Source organism: Sciurus vulgaris (genome assembly GCF_902686455.1).
Source record: "Sciurus vulgaris genome assembly, chromosome: 2".
Lineage (NCBI taxonomy): Eukaryota > Metazoa > Chordata > Mammalia > Rodentia > Sciuridae > Sciurus > Sciurus vulgaris.
In genome coordinates, this window is record NC_136462.1 from 113,374,225 (window position 1) to 113,395,440 (window position 21,216).

General features: G+C 51.6%; 1 protein-coding gene across 11 annotated transcripts in view; it reads right to left on the minus strand.

Moving 5' to 3' along the window:
• MEGF11 (multiple EGF like domains 11) overlaps window positions 1–21,216 on the minus strand; it is a 313,791-nt gene that overhangs the window by 190,028 nt on the left and 102,547 nt on the right. For 10 of the 11 annotated variants that reach the window (XM_079125641.1, XM_079125642.1, XM_079125644.1 and 7 more), the window contains exons 2-4: window positions 18,511–18,614; window positions 14,153–14,254; window positions 10,011–10,111 (exon numbers count right to left, since the gene is read on the minus strand). In XM_079125641.1, coding sequence (XP_078981767.1) covers window positions 10,011–10,111; window positions 14,153–14,254; window positions 18,511–18,608 — 301 coding nt within the window. In that variant the 5' untranslated portion in view covers window positions 18,609–18,614. Of the gene's footprint in view, window positions 1–2,736; window positions 2,807–4,617; window positions 4,894–10,010; window positions 10,112–14,152; window positions 14,255–18,510; window positions 18,615–21,216 lie in introns of those variants that run through there. The other variant, XM_079125646.1, reaches the window with a different exon arrangement.

Sequence of the window (21,216 nt, forward strand, 5' to 3'; positions counted from 1 at the left end):
AGGGAAGTGCCACAATGCATGCGAGGGGGCGAGGCAGAACTGGAATGGGTTGGTCACTCGGGTGTTCTGGGCCACTACCACATACCTGGCACTTTGTGAATCACCACAGACTTTGCAATGATATGTTTTAAAAGGACGTCTCGGGTGGGGATGTAGCTCAGCGGGAGAGCACTTGCTAGCATGTGCTAGGCTCTGGGCTCAACCCCCAGCAGGAGCTGATAGTTCATTCATTCATTCCTTCAACATTTTTTGACCATCTACTCTATGCCAGGCCAAGAAACAAATGGAGGCAAAGAGGATAAAGAGGAAGAAAGCTACCTTGCCAGAGAGGAAGGCCTCTCAGCCACGTGACACAGGCTGGTGAAGTAGCCAGTGGCCATGTGGTGCACTTGACTTTCTGGGGGAAGAGCATGCTGGGCAGGGGCACAGGGATGCCAAGGCTTCCTAGGTGCCGAAGGAGCAAGGAGCCTGTGTGGGAGAGGCAGAGTGGGAGGAGCTGGGTCCCCATGTTAGCTGGGGCCAGGACTCATGGGGCTTGCAGTACAGTGAGGTCAGGTAAGCAGCAGATGCCACCAAGGACCTGAAGCCAGTGGTGGCATTCGGGTGGAATATGGTGTGGAGGAATGCGGAAGTTGACAATCCAGAACTTCAGGAAGTTTCCACGGGGGAGATATTGCACTGGGGACAGGTTAGCTCCTCTCAGGCTTTGGCTGGCCCCAGACACCCAGGAAGGGGATTTGTAGACAAGTCTCACTGCTTCCGACACTAACCCAGGCTCCCGGCAGAGGATGTCCAGTCAGACTGCAGAGCTTAATGACGGCCACAGCTGGTAATTAAGAAGCAGATCCTTGATCCTTCCACAGCTGTGACAGCACAGGAACCCTGCTGGCACCTGATGAGCATGGGGAAAGGCCTGGCAGCAAAGCTCAGAGCTTGGCCAGCAAAACCCAGAGGCCAGACCCCAGATCACCTGCACCCCTTGACCACGGTGCCATTGCACAGCCTTCCACAGTTCACCCAGGCCTGCACATACCCCATGGCCTGTCTCTCACCCCTTGGACAGTCTGACATACCTCCATGATGCTGCTCGCAGACCAGCTGTCCCCTGACACCACCTCATGGTGTCACTTGCCATTTAGACCCTTTGATGACATCACAAGTTTGTCCAGGCAGTGTCCTGACCCTGTCTTGCTCTCTCCCACCTCTTATCTTTGCTTACCTTGCCCCTCTGCCTGGAATGTCCTCCTCCATCAAAATAAACATGGAATCATCGCTGACACTGACTGAGCGCTTACAAGCCGGGCCCTCTTCTAAGTCCTTCATTTGTGGAAGCTCATGTCATCCTCGCGACTGCCCACAGGCACAGGTATTTAATGCGCCCTATGTACAGATGAGAAAGTCAAGGTGCAGAGAGAGTCGCATGACTAATAGAGTCAGGGTTTGGCTCTCAAGCCAGCTAGCTTTGAATCTCTCTCATCCATGGTCCAGCCCTTGTCCTTGGACATCTTCCAGACTCAGCTTGAAACTAACCCTCCACAGCGTCTTCCTGGATGCCCCCATCCTTCCATCCATGGGCAGAGCTAGCTGCTTCTCCATAGACAGCCCTCAGGTTTGGGGATGAGTCTGTCTGATTCACTCATTCAGTGTCCAGTGCCAGGCACTGAGCATGAGGAAGACTTGATCCCTCTGCTTCTGAGTGGGACAGAAGGGCAAGCAGCAGCAGAACCAGAGGGACAGGAGTGACAGAGAGGGCCCAGGAGTTGTGGGGTCAGAAGAGGGACAGGATGGGGAAGGATCACATGAACCGAGTGTCATTTGACTCCTAAGCAGATGTTGTTCAGGGTGGCACAAGAAGACTCTAAGATAGGAGAATCCATAAAGCCACCACTGGGCATTGTGGATGCTCAGACCATGAATTCACTCATTCAGCAATTTATTAAGGCCTGGCAAGCACTAATAGGTGGGCAAGAACAAATCTTCAGTAGTTACATTTCCCATTGCAAAGGAATTAACTGGCTTCAGGGTTAAGCGTTGGTTTTCGTGAGTTTGGTCAGTGTGAGTCATCACCTGGAGCTCAGCTGCACTGAGCATCCTAAACCCGTGTTCTCAGTGCACAGACTAAGGACCAGATCATGGCAGCTGCACCAGCTTTGGCCACTCAGCAGGGACCTACTGGGGCAGCCAGGCAGCCACTCCTTCTCTCCCACCAGACTGGTGACATTCTTGCCTGAGCATTTAAACGGTGCTTATCATGCTGTGATGGCATCTCCCGTACTAGCCCGTGTGCTCTTTAGTCAACCCTTAACCCCAGGACTCAGCAGAGCCCGCAAGGCTTGAGTACCTAATAAATATGGAAGGATAGATGGACAGACAGACGGAAGAGGGATGGACATGGCTCTAGGTAGCAAAGCTCAGCACCAGGTGTGGGTGACCCAAGGGAGTGGGATCAGCACTGTTTCAGTGACAACAGCAGGTGCGATTCCCCAGGGAGCCTGCTAGAGGGCCCGTGGGGCGCTCTTGCAGGATCTGCTCACACACGCCATGCGCCAGCCCCAGGCGCACTCCTGGAGCCTGGACCCAACAGGACCCACCTTCGCAGAATTTGAAATCAAACCAGTGTGTCTTTAGTCCCCTTCTCTCTTACAAACCTGTTTCCCCTTCCTCTCTTCTAGCCACAGGTTTGCCAAGAGAAACCCACTGAAGAGGGGCGAATACAGGATTTGAAGTTGCACCCACCTGAACTCCTAGCTGGCCACTTATCCATGTGGACAAGTCACTCAGCATCTCTGAGCTTCAGTTTTGTGTTCTGTAAAAGGGTGAGACAGAGTCCTGCTGGCTTCTCCAGTCTGTGAGAGAGTAACACAGTACACACAAAGGCACTGGGCAAGCCACGACGTGACGCCACTGTTGTCCTCATTAGTGCCAGAAGTCAGCAACCCGTCCAAGAAGGCACTGAATTCAATGTCAAAACAAAAAAAGCCCCCACTTCACTGCTCACTCTAAAACAGTCCCAGTGATGAGGCAGTCATGTAGCCTCCTCGTGTTGCAAGTGTCCCCAAAATACAACGAAATATTTTTAAACGATGTCACTGAGCTCTAAGAAGAGAAAGGTGAATTGTGAAGTACGATAAAAAGAGAGTTTAGAGAAAGAGAATAAGATGAACTGTTGGAGCCAAACTGAAACATGAGACCTGGCCACAGTCCTCCCCCAGCCCCAGCCACACCCAGAGCAGCGCACTAACACCCACCCAAAGGGCAAGGCAGGCCTGGCCTCACACGTGGCCTTGGGAGTTGCCAGCTCCATGAGGGGGAAACCAGAAATGCTGCTACCTCCCCACCCCACTCATAGGAATCAACAGGAGACAGTAGAGGAAAGGGACCAAGGGGCAGGAGGGACCAAGGGGAGCGGGCAGTGCAGGCGAGTGAGACTGGCCCAATTACATTGTTATATTTTGTGCATGATTGTGCAACAAATCCCATCGCTATGTACAACTATAATGTACCAGTAAAAAAAGGGGTGGGGGGAAATGCTGCTCCCCAACCTAGGGGTAAAACAAGAGGCTTTGGTTGGAGAAATTTTCCTGCAGGAAACAAAGTACCAGGGAGGGGAGTGACTGCTTAATGGGTACGGGGTTTCCTTTAGGGGTGATAAAAATGTTCTCGAATTAGATAGAGATGATGTCTACACAACACTGTAAATGTACTAAATGCCACTGGGTTGTATACTTTCAAATGATTTATTTTGGGGCTGGAGAGATAGCTCAGTTGGTAGAGTACTTGCCTTGCAAGCACAAGGCCCTGGGTTTGATCCCCAGTACCCCCCAAAAAAAGAAAAAAAAATGATTCATTTTATGTTATGTGAATTTCACATCAATTAAACAGAAAAAATAAAAACCAAAACTCCCCAGCCTTTACCACACACAGCATGGAATCCCAAACCAAGTTACCAAAGAGGGATCCTGAGCCAGTGAAAACAACCAGTGTTCCCTGCCCCCACCCACCCCCCAAAATGCAAAGCTAACGTGCAGGGCCCTTGCACAGTCCAAGGCACGGGGAAGGAGAAAAGAGCTAAAGAGTTTATAGCAAAACAGTTACAACCTCTACAAGAAATGATCACCATAATGGAGTCTCAGCAGTCATCATAGACAGGAGAGTCCATCCTCCAGGACCTGAGTAAAGAGAACTAGTAGCTCAAGACACAAGTACCTGAAAGAGACAGTAAAAGAAATAGTTTAAAATAATGAAAGCAATAAAAGGAGAATCATAATGAAAGAATGAACAGGATAGAAAAAGAACATGCATATCTGGAAAAGAAGCCATGAAACTCCTAGGAATTAAGCATGTGGTCATTGAAATTAAGACCTCCACAGACAGGAGTTCATTCCCAAAGCTAAGGGACCCGAAAAATGGATCTGAGGAGCCTGCTCAAGAGGCTGCATAAGAGATGAAATGAAAAATGAGAATTTAGGGGAGAAAATGGGATGGGAGGGGCTGATGGCTGGAGCTCCAACAGGAGCGAACCGAGAGAACGAAGGCAAGATTTTTGAAGAGACACAGTTGAGAATTTTCCAGAATTGCTGCAGGACACGAATCTTGAGCTTTGAAGAAGATGTGTACCTCTGAGAAGTAAAAATAACTCCTCGCCCCGACACACATCCTCAAGAACCTGCAGAGCTGGGCCACCCGAAGTCCAGAAGGCAAAGGAGCCGTGTGCCCACTCTGCTGCAAGAAAAGCTCATCGCAGGCAACCAGCACGCGAGAGCAAAGGCAAACTCATGACCTCTCCAGACAAACAGAGCTCAAGAGAGGCGACCAGCACGGACCCTCCCTGAAGGAATGACCAAAGAGCCTTCAAGAAGGAAGCTGAACCCAGAGTGGGATGCGAGAAGAGAGAGGGTAAACAAAGTAGTGAAGACGTGAGTCACATTTAGATTTAAATAACACTTGGGTGTTCAAAATAACAGCAGTGGTAAAACAGGCACCTGAGTCACGACACTGGTGAGAGGAGTCCACTGGACTTAAATCCTCTGACCCCCTCACCCCTCTGCGCCCCCCCACCTCCCAGGCCTTCCAGAGCTGGCACAGCCCACTCCTCTGGGGCCAGGCTGGCTACATGCCCTGAGCACGCCCAGGCCACAGCCCTGCTGGACCATCAGTCACATACACGCTTGGAGTTTCTGGTTCATTCCTCCACTTCTAGATGTGGATGAAAACCACACTGCAGAGGATGGACTCTGCCATTTCAAGTGACCACCAGAAGGGCCAAAAGACATCTGAAAGTCTGGGGTACGAACTCCCCTGGGGGGAAATGTGACCAAGAGCACACGGGGGACAGAGGGATTCAGCAGATGGACCTCTCCTTGCCTTCTCCCTGCTGCCCATCAGGAGGAGCCCTGAGCACCTAGGGATGGACCAATGTGCAACCAGCTGGGCAGCACAGAAACTGTCCCTTAGCACAACATATCCAGGTGGTTCCTAAAGCCAGGTTCCAGGTCCAGCAGCTCCAGCATCCCTGGGGAGCTTGTTAGAAATGCAGATGCTCAGCATGCTAGGCAACAAGCCCTCCAGGTGACTCTGATTGGGCATGATTGCGTCTGTGAACCCCTGGGGAAGAGCACACACAGCACACATTAAATTGTTTAGGTACATTTGAATGGCCTGTAGAGCATTCATATGGGACTTGTGATAAGCTTCAATACTGCTCACCAAACGTTTCTGGTCCCCTGCCTTCAAGACTAGCTGGAGCCCTCTTCTCCTGCACCAGCACCTTACTACATTGCAAAGCCTGGCTGCTTCAATCAGCTGAGGCCTGGGGTGAAGTTGGCAAGGAACTGGCCTCAGCTAGTCCACAACAGACAAGAGATGTGAACAAGAAAAAATTTACCATTTTAAGTCATTAGGATTCGGGTATTGCTTGTTACTGCAGCATAATCCAGCCTATCCAGTCTGATCTAGGCTGATATTTTCAAAGAGCAGAGCTTCCCAAAGTACCTTGAACCCTATTGCCTAAGTGACAATCTGCTTTGTCAAGACATAAAAGCAGCTCTATGCAAGGACAAAGATGCTCACAGCACTGTCTCAAATGAAAGAAGGAAGACACTTGTGCTCAGTAGTCTTCAGGAAATCTTTGATACCTGGTGACCCAGGTGGGGCCAGGAGTCAACTGTGTCTGCAGATAATGGGAGGGGAAAGGGTATGCACTGGGGAGGAGGCAAGGGGCATCTCTGATGTGGATCTCCACATGCCCATGGAGGACAGCTCTTCTGAGGAGGAGGAAATGCTACAAAGGAGACCAAAACAGTGCCACTCTGGATCTGTATTGAGTTCCGTGTTTTTCAGAACACTATTTCTTCTCTTCCTCCTTCCATGCACAGCATGGTCCATCCTATGTCCCAGCTGGTCCAGAGGGGCCAAGGGTCTTGCCGGAGATTGTACAGCAAGTTAGTGGCAAAGTCACCCAAGGCTTTCCCTCCCAGGCCACTGTGCTTCACTGCCTGTTAGAAACATGTTTCCAGGAAGGTGGTTTGGAGAGAGGTGACATGTCCCTGCCCAGAACTCAGGAGTTGTTCTTGTGCAGGCTCCTCCTTGGGACTTTCAGTATCAGATAGGTTCTCAAGAAGTTGGCGGTTCTCTGGCTCCCTGGAATGAGGAAGGGGAAATGCAGGGGCAACAGGTTTTCAAGCTTTTCCCCTGGTACTGAGTGCCCTGAGCACAGTCTTCACCATCTCACTATCGCCTCTCCCGCTCACGTTCCCTGCGTCTGTTTCTCTGGTGGGCAATGTTGACACCCGAGTGAGCTGGCTGCTCTCGCCCTTTTCTCCTGTCACAAGAAGCAGGAGGGTGCTGGTGACAGCTGACACCCACCTGTTAGGCTGAATCGTAACCCTCTAATATCCATGTGTAGAAGTCTTAGCTCCCAGCACCTCAGAACATGACCTTACTAGGAGACGGGGTCTTACAGAGGTAGTCGAGTCAAAATGAGTCATTAAGGTGGGTCCTATTCCAACATGACCATGTTGTTATAAAAAGAAGACATCTGGAGACACACACAGAGAAGATGCCTTGTGGAGATTGGAGTTACACTGTCACAAAGAAAGAAGCTGCTGGGAGCCAGGAGAGAGGCCTAGGACAGGTCTATCCCCCTCAGCCAGCCCTGTTGGCTCCTTGATGGATCGGGCTTCTGATCTCCTGAACTGTGAGACAATAAACTACCGTTTTAACCGCCAGCCTGTGGTTCTTGGTAAAGCTGCCCTGGGAAGTTAACACTCCCGCCGGCACCTAACCAAGCTAGGCTCCCTGCCTCTCCAGCCCACTCCCCACCACGCTCCTGCCCACCTGAGACGTCCTGTCAGTTATCCCTCATGGTCCGGCCCAACGTCCCATGAAGTGAGTGCAGGTCACAGCACTCTTTTCTGTCTGAGCACATCTGTCTGTCTGTCTCACATTCAGGCACTGGGTTGTTATGGGATAACCTTGCCGAGAGTTCATCCTGCTGCAGATGGCACAAGGGCAGGAGCCACTTCTAACCCTTCCCTCATAGCCGCAGCCCGGCGCTGGGGGGCGGGGGGAGGGCATTGTAGGTGTTTAATAAGTACCAGCTTGAAACAACCTCCTAGTACATGCCCTTGGTATACTGAACCACCTCCTTCGACAAGGCTGCAAGTCCCTTGAGGGTTTGTACTCACACTGTGCATTTTCCCAGGGAAAGGGTTCATGAACCTTTTTTGAGCAGTTAAAGTAAAATCTCCATGACAGAAGGAAAAAAAAATGTTAAGAACCAATGGAGTGAGGTGCAGTGGAGGCTGAGGCAGGAGGATCTTGAGTTCAAAGCCAGCCTCAGCCAACACAGTGAGGCCTTAGGCAATGCAGCAAGACCCTGTCAATAAACAAAACACTAAAAAGGGCTGAGGATGTGGCTCAGTGGTTAAGTACCCCTGGGTTCAACCCCCAGTACAAAAAAAAAACAAAAAAAAAGAAGAAAGGAATTGAAATTTATCAAGCTCTGATTCTGCACCTAGTGATGCAGTGATCCTAGCCCCATTTTACAGGAGTGCAGAGAAGTCTCTCCTGGGTTCGAAAGCTAGAGGCAGCCTGCCTAAACAGCCCAAGAGCCCAATTCTGGCACCATCTAGCTGTGCAATCTTGGAAAAGTTGCTTAATCTCTCTGTGACTCAATTTCCCCATCTGTAAGATGAAAGAAATAAGGGCACCCACCTCACAGTACTCTTGTGAGGAGATGAGTCAGTGTGTGGAATGTGGGCAGAACGGCACCCACCACGTGGCGTGTGGCCAGAACTCAATGGAGATGAGGCGGGAGACGCTGGGAGTGCAGAGCAAGATCACACCAGGCCAGTGTGCCCCTATGTCATCATACCAGCACCCAGGGTGCCACCGTGCCCTGCTCACTGCAGCAACACTGCTGTCCTCCCCTGAGAACAGCCTCCAGTCCTGAGAGTGGCTCTCCAAGCTCAGCTCCCCAGTGGACCCGCTGTGGCCACCAGCGGCTGGCAGTTACGTAAGGAGCAGGTCAGGAGGCTGGGAAGGCCCTCCCCGTCAGCAAGATGGAGCCCTGCAATCAGGACACTTGGCACTTCAGCCCCGCCCTCATTTTCCAAGCGTTTTTCCGGCATCCACTTGTGGGAACTGGAAAGGGCGTGTGCTCATCCATCCCGGAGCCCTGTGCTGACACCAAACCCCTTTATAATTTCCTGAGGTCCCTGCCGTGCCCTGGGCCTGGGCAGGCCCACACATCCACGCTGCTTGGGCTTTATGAGCTCCTGTTCTGTTGGACCTGCTCCACTCCACGTGGGCAGAGCCACCGCGAGCTCGCTTCTGCCCCCGCGTCCCCAGAGTGGCCCCATCCCAGGTGAGGCACAGCCAGGGCCTCGTCCTAGCTCAGTCCTCTGCCTGCTCCTGAGAAACAACCTTTGGGACTTGCTTTGAGTGAATTTCTTTGCATTTTTCCTGCTAAACCCATCGCTATTGAACCCACTTGCAGAAGCATTTTTCCTTCATTCCTGTAATGCTATTAGAATTGAGCTTCTCCAGCATCAGGGGCAATGTAACAACAGGAGGGGAAATGTCATTTCATTCCCAAGAAAAACACACTTGCCCTGTCTGAATCCTCTCTGGTGCCAGCCCCCTTGCCCACCTGGATGGCCAGGAGGACGGTAATGAGAAGCAGAACTCTCCACCCGAGAGGCAGAGGCTTTGGGGTGGAGTTGCATGAATTGGGAGCTCCCCGCTGCTCTGACACACTTCCATGCCACTGAATAGTCCCTCATAGTCCCAATCCACTGGGCAGAAGTGAGTGGGGAAAGTCCCTTAGATTCTGGCAGGACCCACCATTGTTCTCCCAGGGAGGTGACAAGACTGGCCCAAGCCCACATGGCTGGCATGCAGGGACAGAGCCCCCACTCCTGGGTTCTTTCCACTGCACCACACTGCCCCCACACCCAGAGGGCCTGCGGTTGCTCTTCTCTTTCTGGGGGACGACAAGGCTTCTGTTCTCTGAGCTGACGAAAAGGGTAGGAGGTGGTGTGTCTTTCATCCACCGTCTTTCTTCCCAGGTCCTCCAGTTCTTTCTGGAAATCCTCCTGGAACTGCTCCCTCCGTACCATCCTCCTCTAGGGGACTGTGGTCTTGCCCTCTGACGAGGCAGGCTTCCCTCCTCCCGCCCTCTCCTGCCTCTGACAAAGCCTGCTTGGGTGCCTGCGACAGCCTCGGCCCAGTACCAGGCGCTAGGCGCTGCCTGCCTTTGTTCCTGAGGGCCTGCTCTCCCCTGTCCCCACTGGGGCCTGGGCTGCCTGCTCCCATCCACCCTGTGAGGGGGTGGACGCGTTTGCTCCACCCTCCACCCTGTCAGCACTGCACAGGCAGAGCCCTCCTGTGGGTTGGGGTGACCTAGGGTGGGCTGGGCCCGCTGCCTGGGGACCCTGCCCACAGCCCTACCCCTCTCCCTCCCCTCCACCCCCGCACCCGCACTGAGGCCAGACAGCAGCCCTACGTACGTATGCAGAAGTCTCCGTTCTCGTAGTAGCCAGGGCAGCACTGGGACCTCCGCCGGTACATGGTCCGGAGGCCGCGCCGATACGCCGTCTTATAACTGATCCTAAGGCACAGGGGAGAGAGCCACTTGAAAGTATTGAAAATCAATCACTCCCGTTTAGAGTGATATTTGTGTTAAGCTATATCGAGGATGCCATTCAATAATTACTTTAAAATGCATGGCGGCTTCGAATATGAAGGAACACAATAAAGAAAAATCGATGGCAGGATCTGTGCGGCTGTGGTGCCGATGGCATTGCCAGCGGGGGCGTTTCTGCTAGCCGGCTGACGGTCCCAGCCTTCTCAGCAGAAGGACCACGGTGGACAGTCTGGCTTGACACTGTGGGAGGTGGCTGTGGGCTTCACCTTGGTTCCTTGACACTTCCAGATTCTGGGCTGGAGGAACCCACAGAGGCCAGGCCCCACTGAGTCCTACTCGGTCCCTCATGAATCTAGTTCACCACAAAAATAATAGCTCCTAGGAAGCCTCACGTGCTCTCCCTGGGAATCTCTAAAACTCACACCACAGAGGAAGGAACTGGGCCCGCGGGGCAGTATACGCCCTGGCCCGGGAGCCAGGGGCCTGGGTGCTAGTCCTTGGCCACAGGTGCTAAGACTTGGTCCTGTCCCAATAGGTCCTGGGGTGGCTACCATTATTATGCCCTATTTATGTCCTCTCTTTTATTACTTTTTAGAGTTTTTATGTTAGCACCTAAACCCCACCCTTTGTTTTATGGATGAGAAAACTGTGATTCAGAGAGGTTATTGACTTGCTTGTGGTCACACAGCTAAGTGTCAGATTCAGGATTCAAACCCAGCTCACTTTAATTTCAAAGCCACAAGGCTCCACTGGCTGCTGTGTGTCAGTTCCCATTGGGTGGCTCTCTGGCCCTGCAGTTGGTCATGGTGAAGGAGTAAGGCAAAGGAAATAAAGATGTCTGAGGGCTGAACCCTGAGGAGAATCAAAAGCCCCTTTGTCATGAGTAACGTCAAAGTGGAGGAGATTTGATGTGGCCATCAGAGACCAGAGAGAGGAAGTAACTTGCTCAAGGTCATAGAGTATGAGCAGGATCAGCCCCAAGTCCCCAGGCCTCAAAGGCAGAGCTCTGTCTACCCCCTCGGCACTCGCGAGCCCTGCTCTGTGGGCCCCACAACAGCAGCAGAGCAGCCGGGGCCAAGGTGCCCACAGCCTGCCTCCCGCGGAGGGTGGGCCCAGTGGGGAAGGAAGTCCTTCAGCACAGGCCCAGAAAACCTCCTAGTCCTTAAAGCCCTCACTTCATGACAAATGACAATGCAGGCCTCGGGGAAATCTGTGATATTTGGGAATGTCGTAAGCTAAGGTCATTCTACTTCGTCAAAAGCCCATAATGGAAGGTAAGCTGGCCTCCCAGGGAAGCTCTTCCTCCGCACAGGAGGCAGTTTCGGGGGCTGTGTGAGCTTTTCAGATAAAGAATGACTGCCTCCATCCCAGCACTGGAAAAAAATGACTCAGAGGAGTTTGACTCAGAGGTCATCATCCGGTCTATTGTCCCCACCAAGTAGGATGGCCCCACCTCCCGAAGGGGAGGTGGGCTTGGCCTCATTAACATGAATGCCTATCAGGAGAGGGATGCCACCCCTTGCTTCTGGCTCCCCTATCCTGGTTTGCTCCCGTGTGGGAAGCAGGACTGGGCAGGGCCCACGGACCGGCTGCTCTGGGGAGAAGGGACGCGAGTGAAAACAAGCTACCCACCCGCAGGCAGACTGATGGTGCCGCTGTCAGCATCACACTCCGGGTCATCAGGAAGGCTGCAAGGCGACTCCATCATTTAACAAAATAATTCATGTTCCGGGAATACAGCCTATTTTCATAAGCAGCCGCTCACTCACCCAGGCCCAGGGGTGATGGATGGCAGCCATGCCTCCGAGTGTCCAACAGAGCCACACTTAGAGCGAACTCAGCTCTGGCACAGGGATGCCAGGGAGCAGGGGCGGAGCAGGACTCCCGTCCCTGCCTTTGACCAGGGCCACAGAAACCAACTCTGGCAAAACTGGGGGAGGTCCGAGAAACTAGTCCTTAAAGCCCTCGCTTCATGACAAATGACAATGCAGGCGGCCACACCTCATGTTCAAAGGCTAGAGGAGGGGGATGTGGTCATGGCTGAGCAACTCCTATTGGACCAACCTTTCTACAACAAACAACTATGAAATCGGGGGAAAACATAAAAAGCAACTCCTTAAAGACATTAGGGAATGACAGTGGGCAGATACTGGAGGGGAGTGGACATTTTTTTTTTTTTTAATGTGGTGTTGGGGATGGAACCCAGGTCCTCATGCATGCTGGGCAAGTGCTTTACCACGAGCTATCTTCCAGCCCAGCAGTGGGCTTTTGGAAGAAGGAAATGGCCCCAGGCAGATTAGCTCAATAATGCTTCCAGCAATTTAAATTCAGACAGAAAACATGCAATCTTACTGGTTTGAAGACCCAAACAGGACAAGTCCAGGGTAGAACCAGCAGTGATCAAGTGAAAAGGGACATCTCAGCAAGGGATGAGCCATAAAAAGGAAGCCCAAAATGCCTTGTAAAATCTCTGCCAAACTTCAAGCCCCTGAATGATGAGTGTGGAGGGAAGATTCCCAGAATCCAGAGATGGCTAAAAATACTAAACTTTCAGAGTTTGGAATTTAACTTTAGCTAAGCTACCTGACTGTTAAAACAAACAAATAAACAAATGAACCCAACACCTCAATACTCTCTGGAGGAACATGACCAAAGCCAATCTCTAATATGTCACATGTAATGTCCAGAATACAATCCAAAGTACTGGACATACAAGTAAACTGGAAAATCACCTAAACAAGAGAAAAAGATCATCAATGAAGACTGACCCTGAGATGACCCTGATGTTGGAATTAGACAGGGATTTTAAAGCAGATATATTAACTATGCTTGATGTCTCAAAGTAAGTTAGTAGCGAAGTATCAAAGAAAACCAGGACTTCGGCTTCTCAGCACAGAGCAAGCCCAACCCATCCTGCTGCCCACCATGAATCCTGCATAAACCCCAGAGGGAACAGCACTTGACAAGGACGAAGCAGAAGAGAAATCTGGAATCAACACGAATGTTTAGCAACTATGAAAAGGGCCCTCCACGTGGTCTCCCTCAGTTCCTTATTTACCCTTCATCTGCTGCTTTCTCATTTCCCCAAACATAATGTCACCTCACGTGTGACTAATACCTCAACTCTTCTCCATTTTTACCTTTCACTTTTCTCAAAGTATTCTCACATTCCTGACCTCACCAGCTCCCAAGGATTATTCTGTTTGATGGGAAATCTCTCCCCAAAAATGACCTGCCGGGGTCATCCCTCAAAACATGTCCTCTCCTCCTTCCACTCCTTTCTCCCACAGTGACATGAAAGCACATCATCATCTGCAGAATGGCTGCTGATAAGGGTGCAAGATGACCATGAACAGCTGTTCACATTGAGCATTGCTAAGAGTGGCCTGGTCAAGGTGCCAAGATGTTGCTGACTCTAGCTGCACCCTCTTCTCCAGCCTGGATGCCCTGGGATGGGGCTCCATCTTCTCTGAGGGGGGCTGGGTTAGGTGGATTTTCTTCCCTAAGCGGACCCGAGACAAGGACTCAGGGAAGAGCAGTCTGGAGGGTGATCTAAGGAAGCACTAACAGGGGAGTGGAAAAGTGAGGCAGGGAGGCAGAGGAAGCCAATGCAGAGTGTGCTGTAGGCGGGTTACTACTATGGGCGACTGGGGTTCCAGCCTCTGGGGACCATGGGATGCAGCACAGATCGTACCTCATGGTTGGGCCCTCCACCCTCAGGGTGAGAAAGCTGGGGTGTTCATTCCCCAGCTTCCTATCTGCTACTGGTTAAAGATGCCCCCAATGCCATTAACTCTCTAGTACTTTTGGCTACCCTGACCAGGCTGCTCTGGCCAGAAAGCAGTGGCCAGCTGTGCATCTCAGGCGTTCAGTATGCAGAGAGTGGCTAGGGGGTATGGGAGGTGAGTGACAACCGCTGCTCTGGGGTCTTTTACTAACTTGCACCAAGGCAAGCCCTGAGGACCTGCCCCTTTCCCACTCCCATTACCTGAGAGAGGTACTCACCGGTGCCGGGTACACTTGAACCAGTTGAGAATATCTGTGCACCGCGTGTAATAGATCTGATCAAAGGGGTGTGCGTACGACTCCTGGACAGTCACGGCGTAGCTGAGAACCAGACAGGGCATAGAAGCATGGTCAGCATTGGAGAGGCTGAGCTGGCCTGCTATCAGGATGCAGCCTCCCACCCCAGGCTTGCTAGCCACAGCCCCGAGGCCAGGCTGCCCAGCTCTGACATGCCCACTCCCTGCATGCCCCCAGTATGCAAACCTCCCCGACCCCAGGCTGGCTCCAGGACACCTCACATCCCTTACTGACCTTTGGCCTAGTTATTTAAAATTCTAGTTCATTTGTTCAATCATCTGAGAAGGAGTAAAGGTTTAGGTTGATATTGTGTGGTTCTGGAAGGCAGAGTCAACAAATTTAAAAATATTTTATGTGAGCCAGGCATAGTGGTGCATGCCTGTAGTCCTGAGAGGCTGAGGCAAGAGGACCACTTGAGCCTAGGAGTCCAAGGCCAGCCTGGGGAACAGAATCAAGACCTACATCCAAAACAAAATATAAATAAATATGCAGATGTACCCATGTGAAATGTTTTTTCAGATTTTTATGGTCTTCAAAAAACATATATGGAAGCTGATCTTGGTAGTAACTCCAAAGTAAATGGCCCCATTCTATAGATAAAGAAACTGAGGCTCAGAAAGGCAGCTTGCCTGGGTCAGTCAACTGGTACCAATAACTGCTAATATTTATTGAGTGCCCTATTTTAAATATTTTGATCCCTTTTAATTCTCAATCTTATAAAATAAGTGGAATTATTGTTCTCACTGTATAGATAATGAAACTGAGCCTCAGCGAGCACAGTGACTTCCCCAGGTTCTCCAGCGACCTTCTAGCCTATTCTACCTCTAGTGCAATGGAGGCACATGGAGGACATGCCCTCAAACCTCCCAATAGGAGAGCTATTCTGTCAATCTACCTATTAGCTGTGGAAGCCATGGGGAAGCAGTAAGCCTTCTTCCGGGTCCCCGCTGGCGGGGCGGTTTGGAACGGCACTGGAGCCTGGAATGCTCCTCCTGCACAGGTTGGTGCACACCCAGCCAAGAGCTCAGGAATTAATTTTAAGTAGGTTGGTCTTATTTGGTGTTTTCCCCCAGAAGGAGCGCTGACCTGGGCCAGATGGCCAGGTCCAGGCTATAAAAGCCTGTCTGCTTTGCCTGAGGACACTGAGTTGGTTCGTTTGCATGGGTGCTGGGTGCTGGGCACGTGTGGGTCTGCAACAGGCTCTCAAATGCCTCAAGGTTGAGTCCAGCAGGAGGCAATGCTTAGGAACTCAGGTGGTGGGAAATTCTATTGGATGCACTGAGGCTGTAAGGAGGGCTCTTGGCACGTCCCTACCAGCAGGCACACTACAGATGTGCCAGAGGCACAATCTATACAGACACAGCCCAAAACCCTGCTCATCTCCAGGCTTAGGGAAACTGAGGCAGCTCCACACCCACCTAAGCCTCCTAGGGGCCTCCCCGACTCTGAAAGTCCACGGCACTCTGTCACATCTCCTGAGGGCCTCACTGAGAGGTGGGAGAATGCCTGGGTCAGAGGGCCCAAGCTCTGGAGCCCCCAAACATGAGGCCACGTGTGAAGTCTGTCAATTGTTAGCAGCACATTCTTGCCTGTGTTATTCAACTCCTATATGCCTGTTTCTTCACCTATAAATCTATGGTAATAATATCAGAGACTTCATGTGATTATTGTAAGGACTAAAGGAGAGCAATAATAATATCTCTCCCTCAGGATGATGGGAAGATAAAAGATGATACATATAAAATGCTTGCCAGGAACACAGTAAGTGTTTAACAGATGTTGACCATCATCCTCATGACAGGCAATGATTTACTTCGGTGTGGGTACAGGAGACTTCCTCCCTGACCAGGGCGGATGAGAGAGGAATCAAGATCTGCACTCAGAATGACTCCCCACCTTGGTTAAGCACTTGGAGGTTCTGGCACTGAAAGGGATAGTGGCTGCTCAGAAGAAAGGCACTGGCCCAAAAGAGAGAATTGGGGTGTCAGCAGGGATGGACCCAGCTCTGCCCTGGGCTAACTGAGTCTGGCAATAAGACCTTGTACCAACTCCAAGTCTCTGACCTGAAGTGTGTGCCCCGGCTTCATGGCTGGGTGGTTTAACACTCCTCATTTGCCAACATGCTAATGAGGGGCCAGATTAATTTTGTAGAGCCAGGCTTTACTAGCCAGAGGAGGTCTCCACACTGGGTTTTACGGTGGAGGGGCATAATTAACGAGGAGCCCGCCAGAAGCACTAATCCAGCTGGGAAATTCTCCCTAAGCGGTCTCTGAGGATCGGTGTATTTCTGGAATGATGCAGGCTACATCTATGCTTGTATAACTGGGAGTGGAGCTCTGTTGGAAAAGTCGAGAAGGAGGCACCCTAGCGTCAGCAGGCAAGGCCTCCTCCCTGCAGAGGCCAGAGGGTCCCCAGCCTCAGCTTCACTCGGGTTCACTCCTGTGCTCTCGCCCAGGCTGCAGCCCCACCTGATGGCCCATTCGCCCACCCCGAGGCCCAGCCCACTCCCAATATTTTCCCAATCCAAATGCATTCATGGTGCCAAGGTTTCGAAAATGAGTTTAAGTTTGAACAGATCCACTGGTAGAAATTGGACTGTGAGAAGAGGAAGTGAGTGTGGGCCCTGCCATCAGGGAAGGCTCCCTGGAGAAGAGGACCCCTGGCCAGACAGAGAGGTGGGCAGATGGCAAAGGGGTGTCCAAGGGCCTGGTTATCATGCAGGAAGCAACAGTGCTCTATGGGGCACATGATGGAAGTACTCATCTGAGGCTGGAGGCCAAAAGCCAGAGGCTAACTTTGGGTTCTACCTGGTACCTCCCTGACCCACTGGGAAATAAAGGCTCAAATTCACTGAAACCAGAGGAGCAAGGGACCCGAGTAAACCTTGGAAACACATGGAAAGCTTATGAAAAATGCAATATTGGATCAGAATCCCTGGGGTTGGGCCCCCAGACTCTGTTATCACACCCCTCCCCACAGTGAGTCTGGTGCTTGCGAGTCTGATAACCAGTTCCCACAGCCAGAGTCATCAGGAGGAAAAGATGAGAACTGAGCTTTATGGTCCTCAGAGCACTTTAATGATACTGGTGGCCTTGATCCTCCAACAAGCCTGTGAGGCAAGAATAATTTTTCTCCCCACGTCAGAGCTACAAGTGGGCTCAGAGAGGTTCAGAGACTTCCCCGAAGTTGTATAGCTAAGGGTAGAAAAATCCAAATGGGAATGCACTGAGGTCTTCCCATCGCCCATCTGGTGTGCTTCCTGGGTTGCCAGAGCACCGCCTTTTGCTCTAGTCACAGCTCTGTCAGGCCACCACTAGAGCATTCTGTCACTAGAGATCACACTAGGACAGCACTGTCCCTCTGCCTCCCAGCCAGTCCCTCCTGGCCCACACGTGTCCAGGACCACAGGACTGGCCATTCACCCTCGCAGGCATGGAGCAGGGACTGCCCGATTCGCCTTCCCTGCTCTATCATCTGCTTCCCCCATCGGGCCTTCATCTTAATTTTATTCATTTGATTTATTAGCATCTAAGTGGCAGAGTCGTCCTGGTCAGCATGGCCAATCAATTCCAGGGTTTAATTCGGTTTTTCCTTATTGGGTCTCTGGTCACTGTCTTTCTGCTCACCAAAATCAATACTTTAACCTTGTGCTTCAAAGTCAGACCATCTGCAGGGAACCAGCCCGTTCCCCCAGGACTGAAGCAGAATGCAGCCTGCTCTCCTGCTGTGCCCTCCAGCACCCTTCTTCTGGCAGCCCCTGTCCCCATCAGACCAGAACCAGCCGGGCCCCTCACCTCTCTTCCTTAGGGCAGGCTGCTGGCCATGCAACCAAGCTGCCATACTGCTGTCCATCTTGAGAAACCAGATCAGACACCCTAGCATATCAGAGAGCAAGACTTGTGGATTCTGGTCCATGTCCTGCCATGTGCTGTACCCCACCTGGCTGTGGATGTGCACTGAGTTCCCCTGGGTCTCTAAATCCTTGAATGTAAATTGTGGGGGATGTGCAATCACAGGGAGGGCCAGGACTGTTCCCTACAGTGTCCATTGCACTGTTCACTGCAGTTCATATAAGTTGCCTCCACTCTGACCTCCCTCAGCTCTGGCCTCAGAAGGAATCCACACTGCTTGGCCCTGTCCTCCTGCATCTGAGCTGAGCCCCCAGGTGGACTGCAGGCCCTCTGTGGACAGTTGCAGCCTCTCCTGATGCTGCTTTTGTCTCCATGATGTTGGCATCAGTGTGAGCCCTCTAGAGTGCCAGCCCAGGGTCCACTTCTTACCTCTCCCAGTGGCTGCACACATTGGGGTCCTCAGGGTTCAGGGCGAGGGTGGTCTGAAGGAGGGAGAAGACAGCCAGGCCCACCACGAAGAGCGCCATTGGGGCCTGTGCAGAGAACAAAGGAGGCAGCCTGGTTACTCAGTCCCTGTGGCCTGGCATTTGTGTGGCACCGAGACTTCTTGTGTGAAGCAGCAGAACAGGCCTGCTAAACATACTATGCTTCCCATGGCGTGGGGTGATGAGCATTGGATATTTTACGCTTGCAGGCTTGACTAACGCGGTAACAGTTCTCCAGCTCTGAGTAACTGGAGTGTGGGAAGCCTGACTCAGGGAAAAGCCGAGATTCCCAGCCAGGGGTTCCGAATGGTTTTTGGCCCAGGGACTGTTTCAAGATGAAAGTTATAGATAGACCCAACGAAATGTAAAGCCCTTCTCCCCCAGAAAAATGCCCAAGCATACTAATTTGGCTATAGTTTCAGGATGTCCCAAGGCCCCGAGGCCATCCTGGACCCGAGAACCCTGGATCTGGCCTACCTGAGAGGCAGCAGCCTCCTCTGGACCTCTCCCTCACTTTTGACCAGTCTTGCCCCTCCGCTCCCTCTCCCTCCACCCTCCTGCCGTGTAAGAAGAGAAGAAAGGCGTCAGGTGTGGCCCACATGGGAGCTGAGCCGAGAAGGTCCTTCTGGGCAGTCCTGGTCACTGGCTGGAAGAGTGCACCCTAATTCTCTTGCCTCCTACAGATATTGGCTACCCGTACCTCAGGCTGGGCAAAGGTGGCTGATATCTGTAGGGGGTGTGTCACTGTGTCATTCCCACTGTGGGATGAGAGCTGAGACAGTCCCAGAAGGAACTTTACAGGAGTGGCCTCTAACATTTGATTTAGGCCCCCAAAGGGACAGCATGTGGCCAGTGTGCATACACAAATGTCAACCCCTTGTGCCTTAAGTGGAGGATGTCCCCAACACAGGGTTCCTTGAAGAGGGCAGAGAATAAATTGAGTGGGAGTGGCTGAGTGACCCTTGAGTTCCTTTCCTGTGCTAGCACTGCAGGACGCCACAGTTCTATAGCCACAGAGAATAGCCACCTGATGGGTGACTGACTTTGGGGGAGGGGTAGGGAGGGTCACCTCAGGGGGGACTGGAATTCGTGAGTGCCAATGTCATTTGAAAACTGAGTAAACACCATGACTCATGAAGATAGCACTATTTTTCATGGGTACACAGATGTGATTGTGATTTATTTAAAAGCTTTACTGCATTCAGAGTAGCTTTTCTTCTCAACCAGTGATGCTTTTACAACACAACTTCTAATAACCGGGGAACAGGGGTGTTCTAGAAAACAATTTGACGTTGGAAAAGGGTACCCAGGCTTGAAATAGTTGGGGAACTAGTACCCCGGCCCTGAGTTTCCATGTGAGGAACACATCCTCCCTGGGGACAGATAAGAGAGGCTTGTATTCTCTATACACCCCCATTTATGCCCAGAGCGCAGCTACACGGGGCTCCTTCCTTCTGAAAGGTTAAACACGCTCCTCCTATTCCAATGAGTTCCTTGTTAAACCCTTTCTCAGCAGCTCCTTCAAAGATAAACAAATTGTCACAAATTCTGTATAACCATGGGGGTCCAAATTAATGATTAATGAGGTTTTACTTTCTATTTGAGATCTGGAAGTCATGTAGCTAAATGCAGATTAGCCAGATCCAAATACATTCTGTAAATCAGTTAGGAAAGAGTGATGATTCTGCTCCATTGCCCAGGCCGGGAAGCGCGGCCACCCCGTGTCCCCCTGCCCACCCTGGCTTGACAGATGCACTCTGTACCTCCGTGGCCACCCCACAGTCTGGAGTCCACAAGACACAGGGCTGCAGAGGACCTCAGTGCTCATGTCACTCCCCTCTCCTTCAGGAGCTTCAACTAGACATGGGAAACCTGACCAGGATGGGTGGCCAGGGTTGGGGAGAGTCAGGAGGGGCACAGGAACCTTCTTCCAAGGGGGATTCAGGCTGATCAGGCATCAAATGAACAAAGGAGTGATGCCATCCTTTGGAAATCAGGGATTCTGAATGCCAACAGTGGAGAATTCCTTGGTGGCCCTGACTCACTACTTGGGCAGTTCCTGTTATCACCAGTATTCTCCCCAGAGGACCCCCGGATGGCATCTGCAACCTCGCTAAGTTTGAACATCAAGCTAACTGCACAAGGGAAGATGGATCCCCAGATCCTTTTGATACATGCTGATGGGAGAGGGAGGTAACTGAGATCTTTGCTCTAATTTTCTAGATCTTTCTGAATCTTCATGTAATCCTTTCTTTCACAAGGCACAGTGGCACATGCTTGTAATCCCAGCAACTCAGGAGGCTGAGGCAGGAGGATGGGAAGTTGGAGGCCAGCCTCAGCAACTTAGCAAGACCCTGTCTCAAAATAAAAATAGAAAGGGCAGGGGTTGTAGCTCAGTGGTAAAGTGTCCCTGGGTGCAATCCCCAGTAACAAAAATAAAAAATAGAAAAGAAAACCTTTCTAAGTCAGGTCTAGACAGGACAGTTCACCTGCCTTCCAGTGGCAGTAAGATCTCTAGAGACCAGCGCACGGAAAGGGTAATGGATGTTTGGATGAGCACTCAGGAAGTGGAGATGGATGGAGGGAGCAGCACAAGACATAGCCAAGGGGGTGGCATTTAGACGAATTTGAGGCCTGGCTTCCACACTCC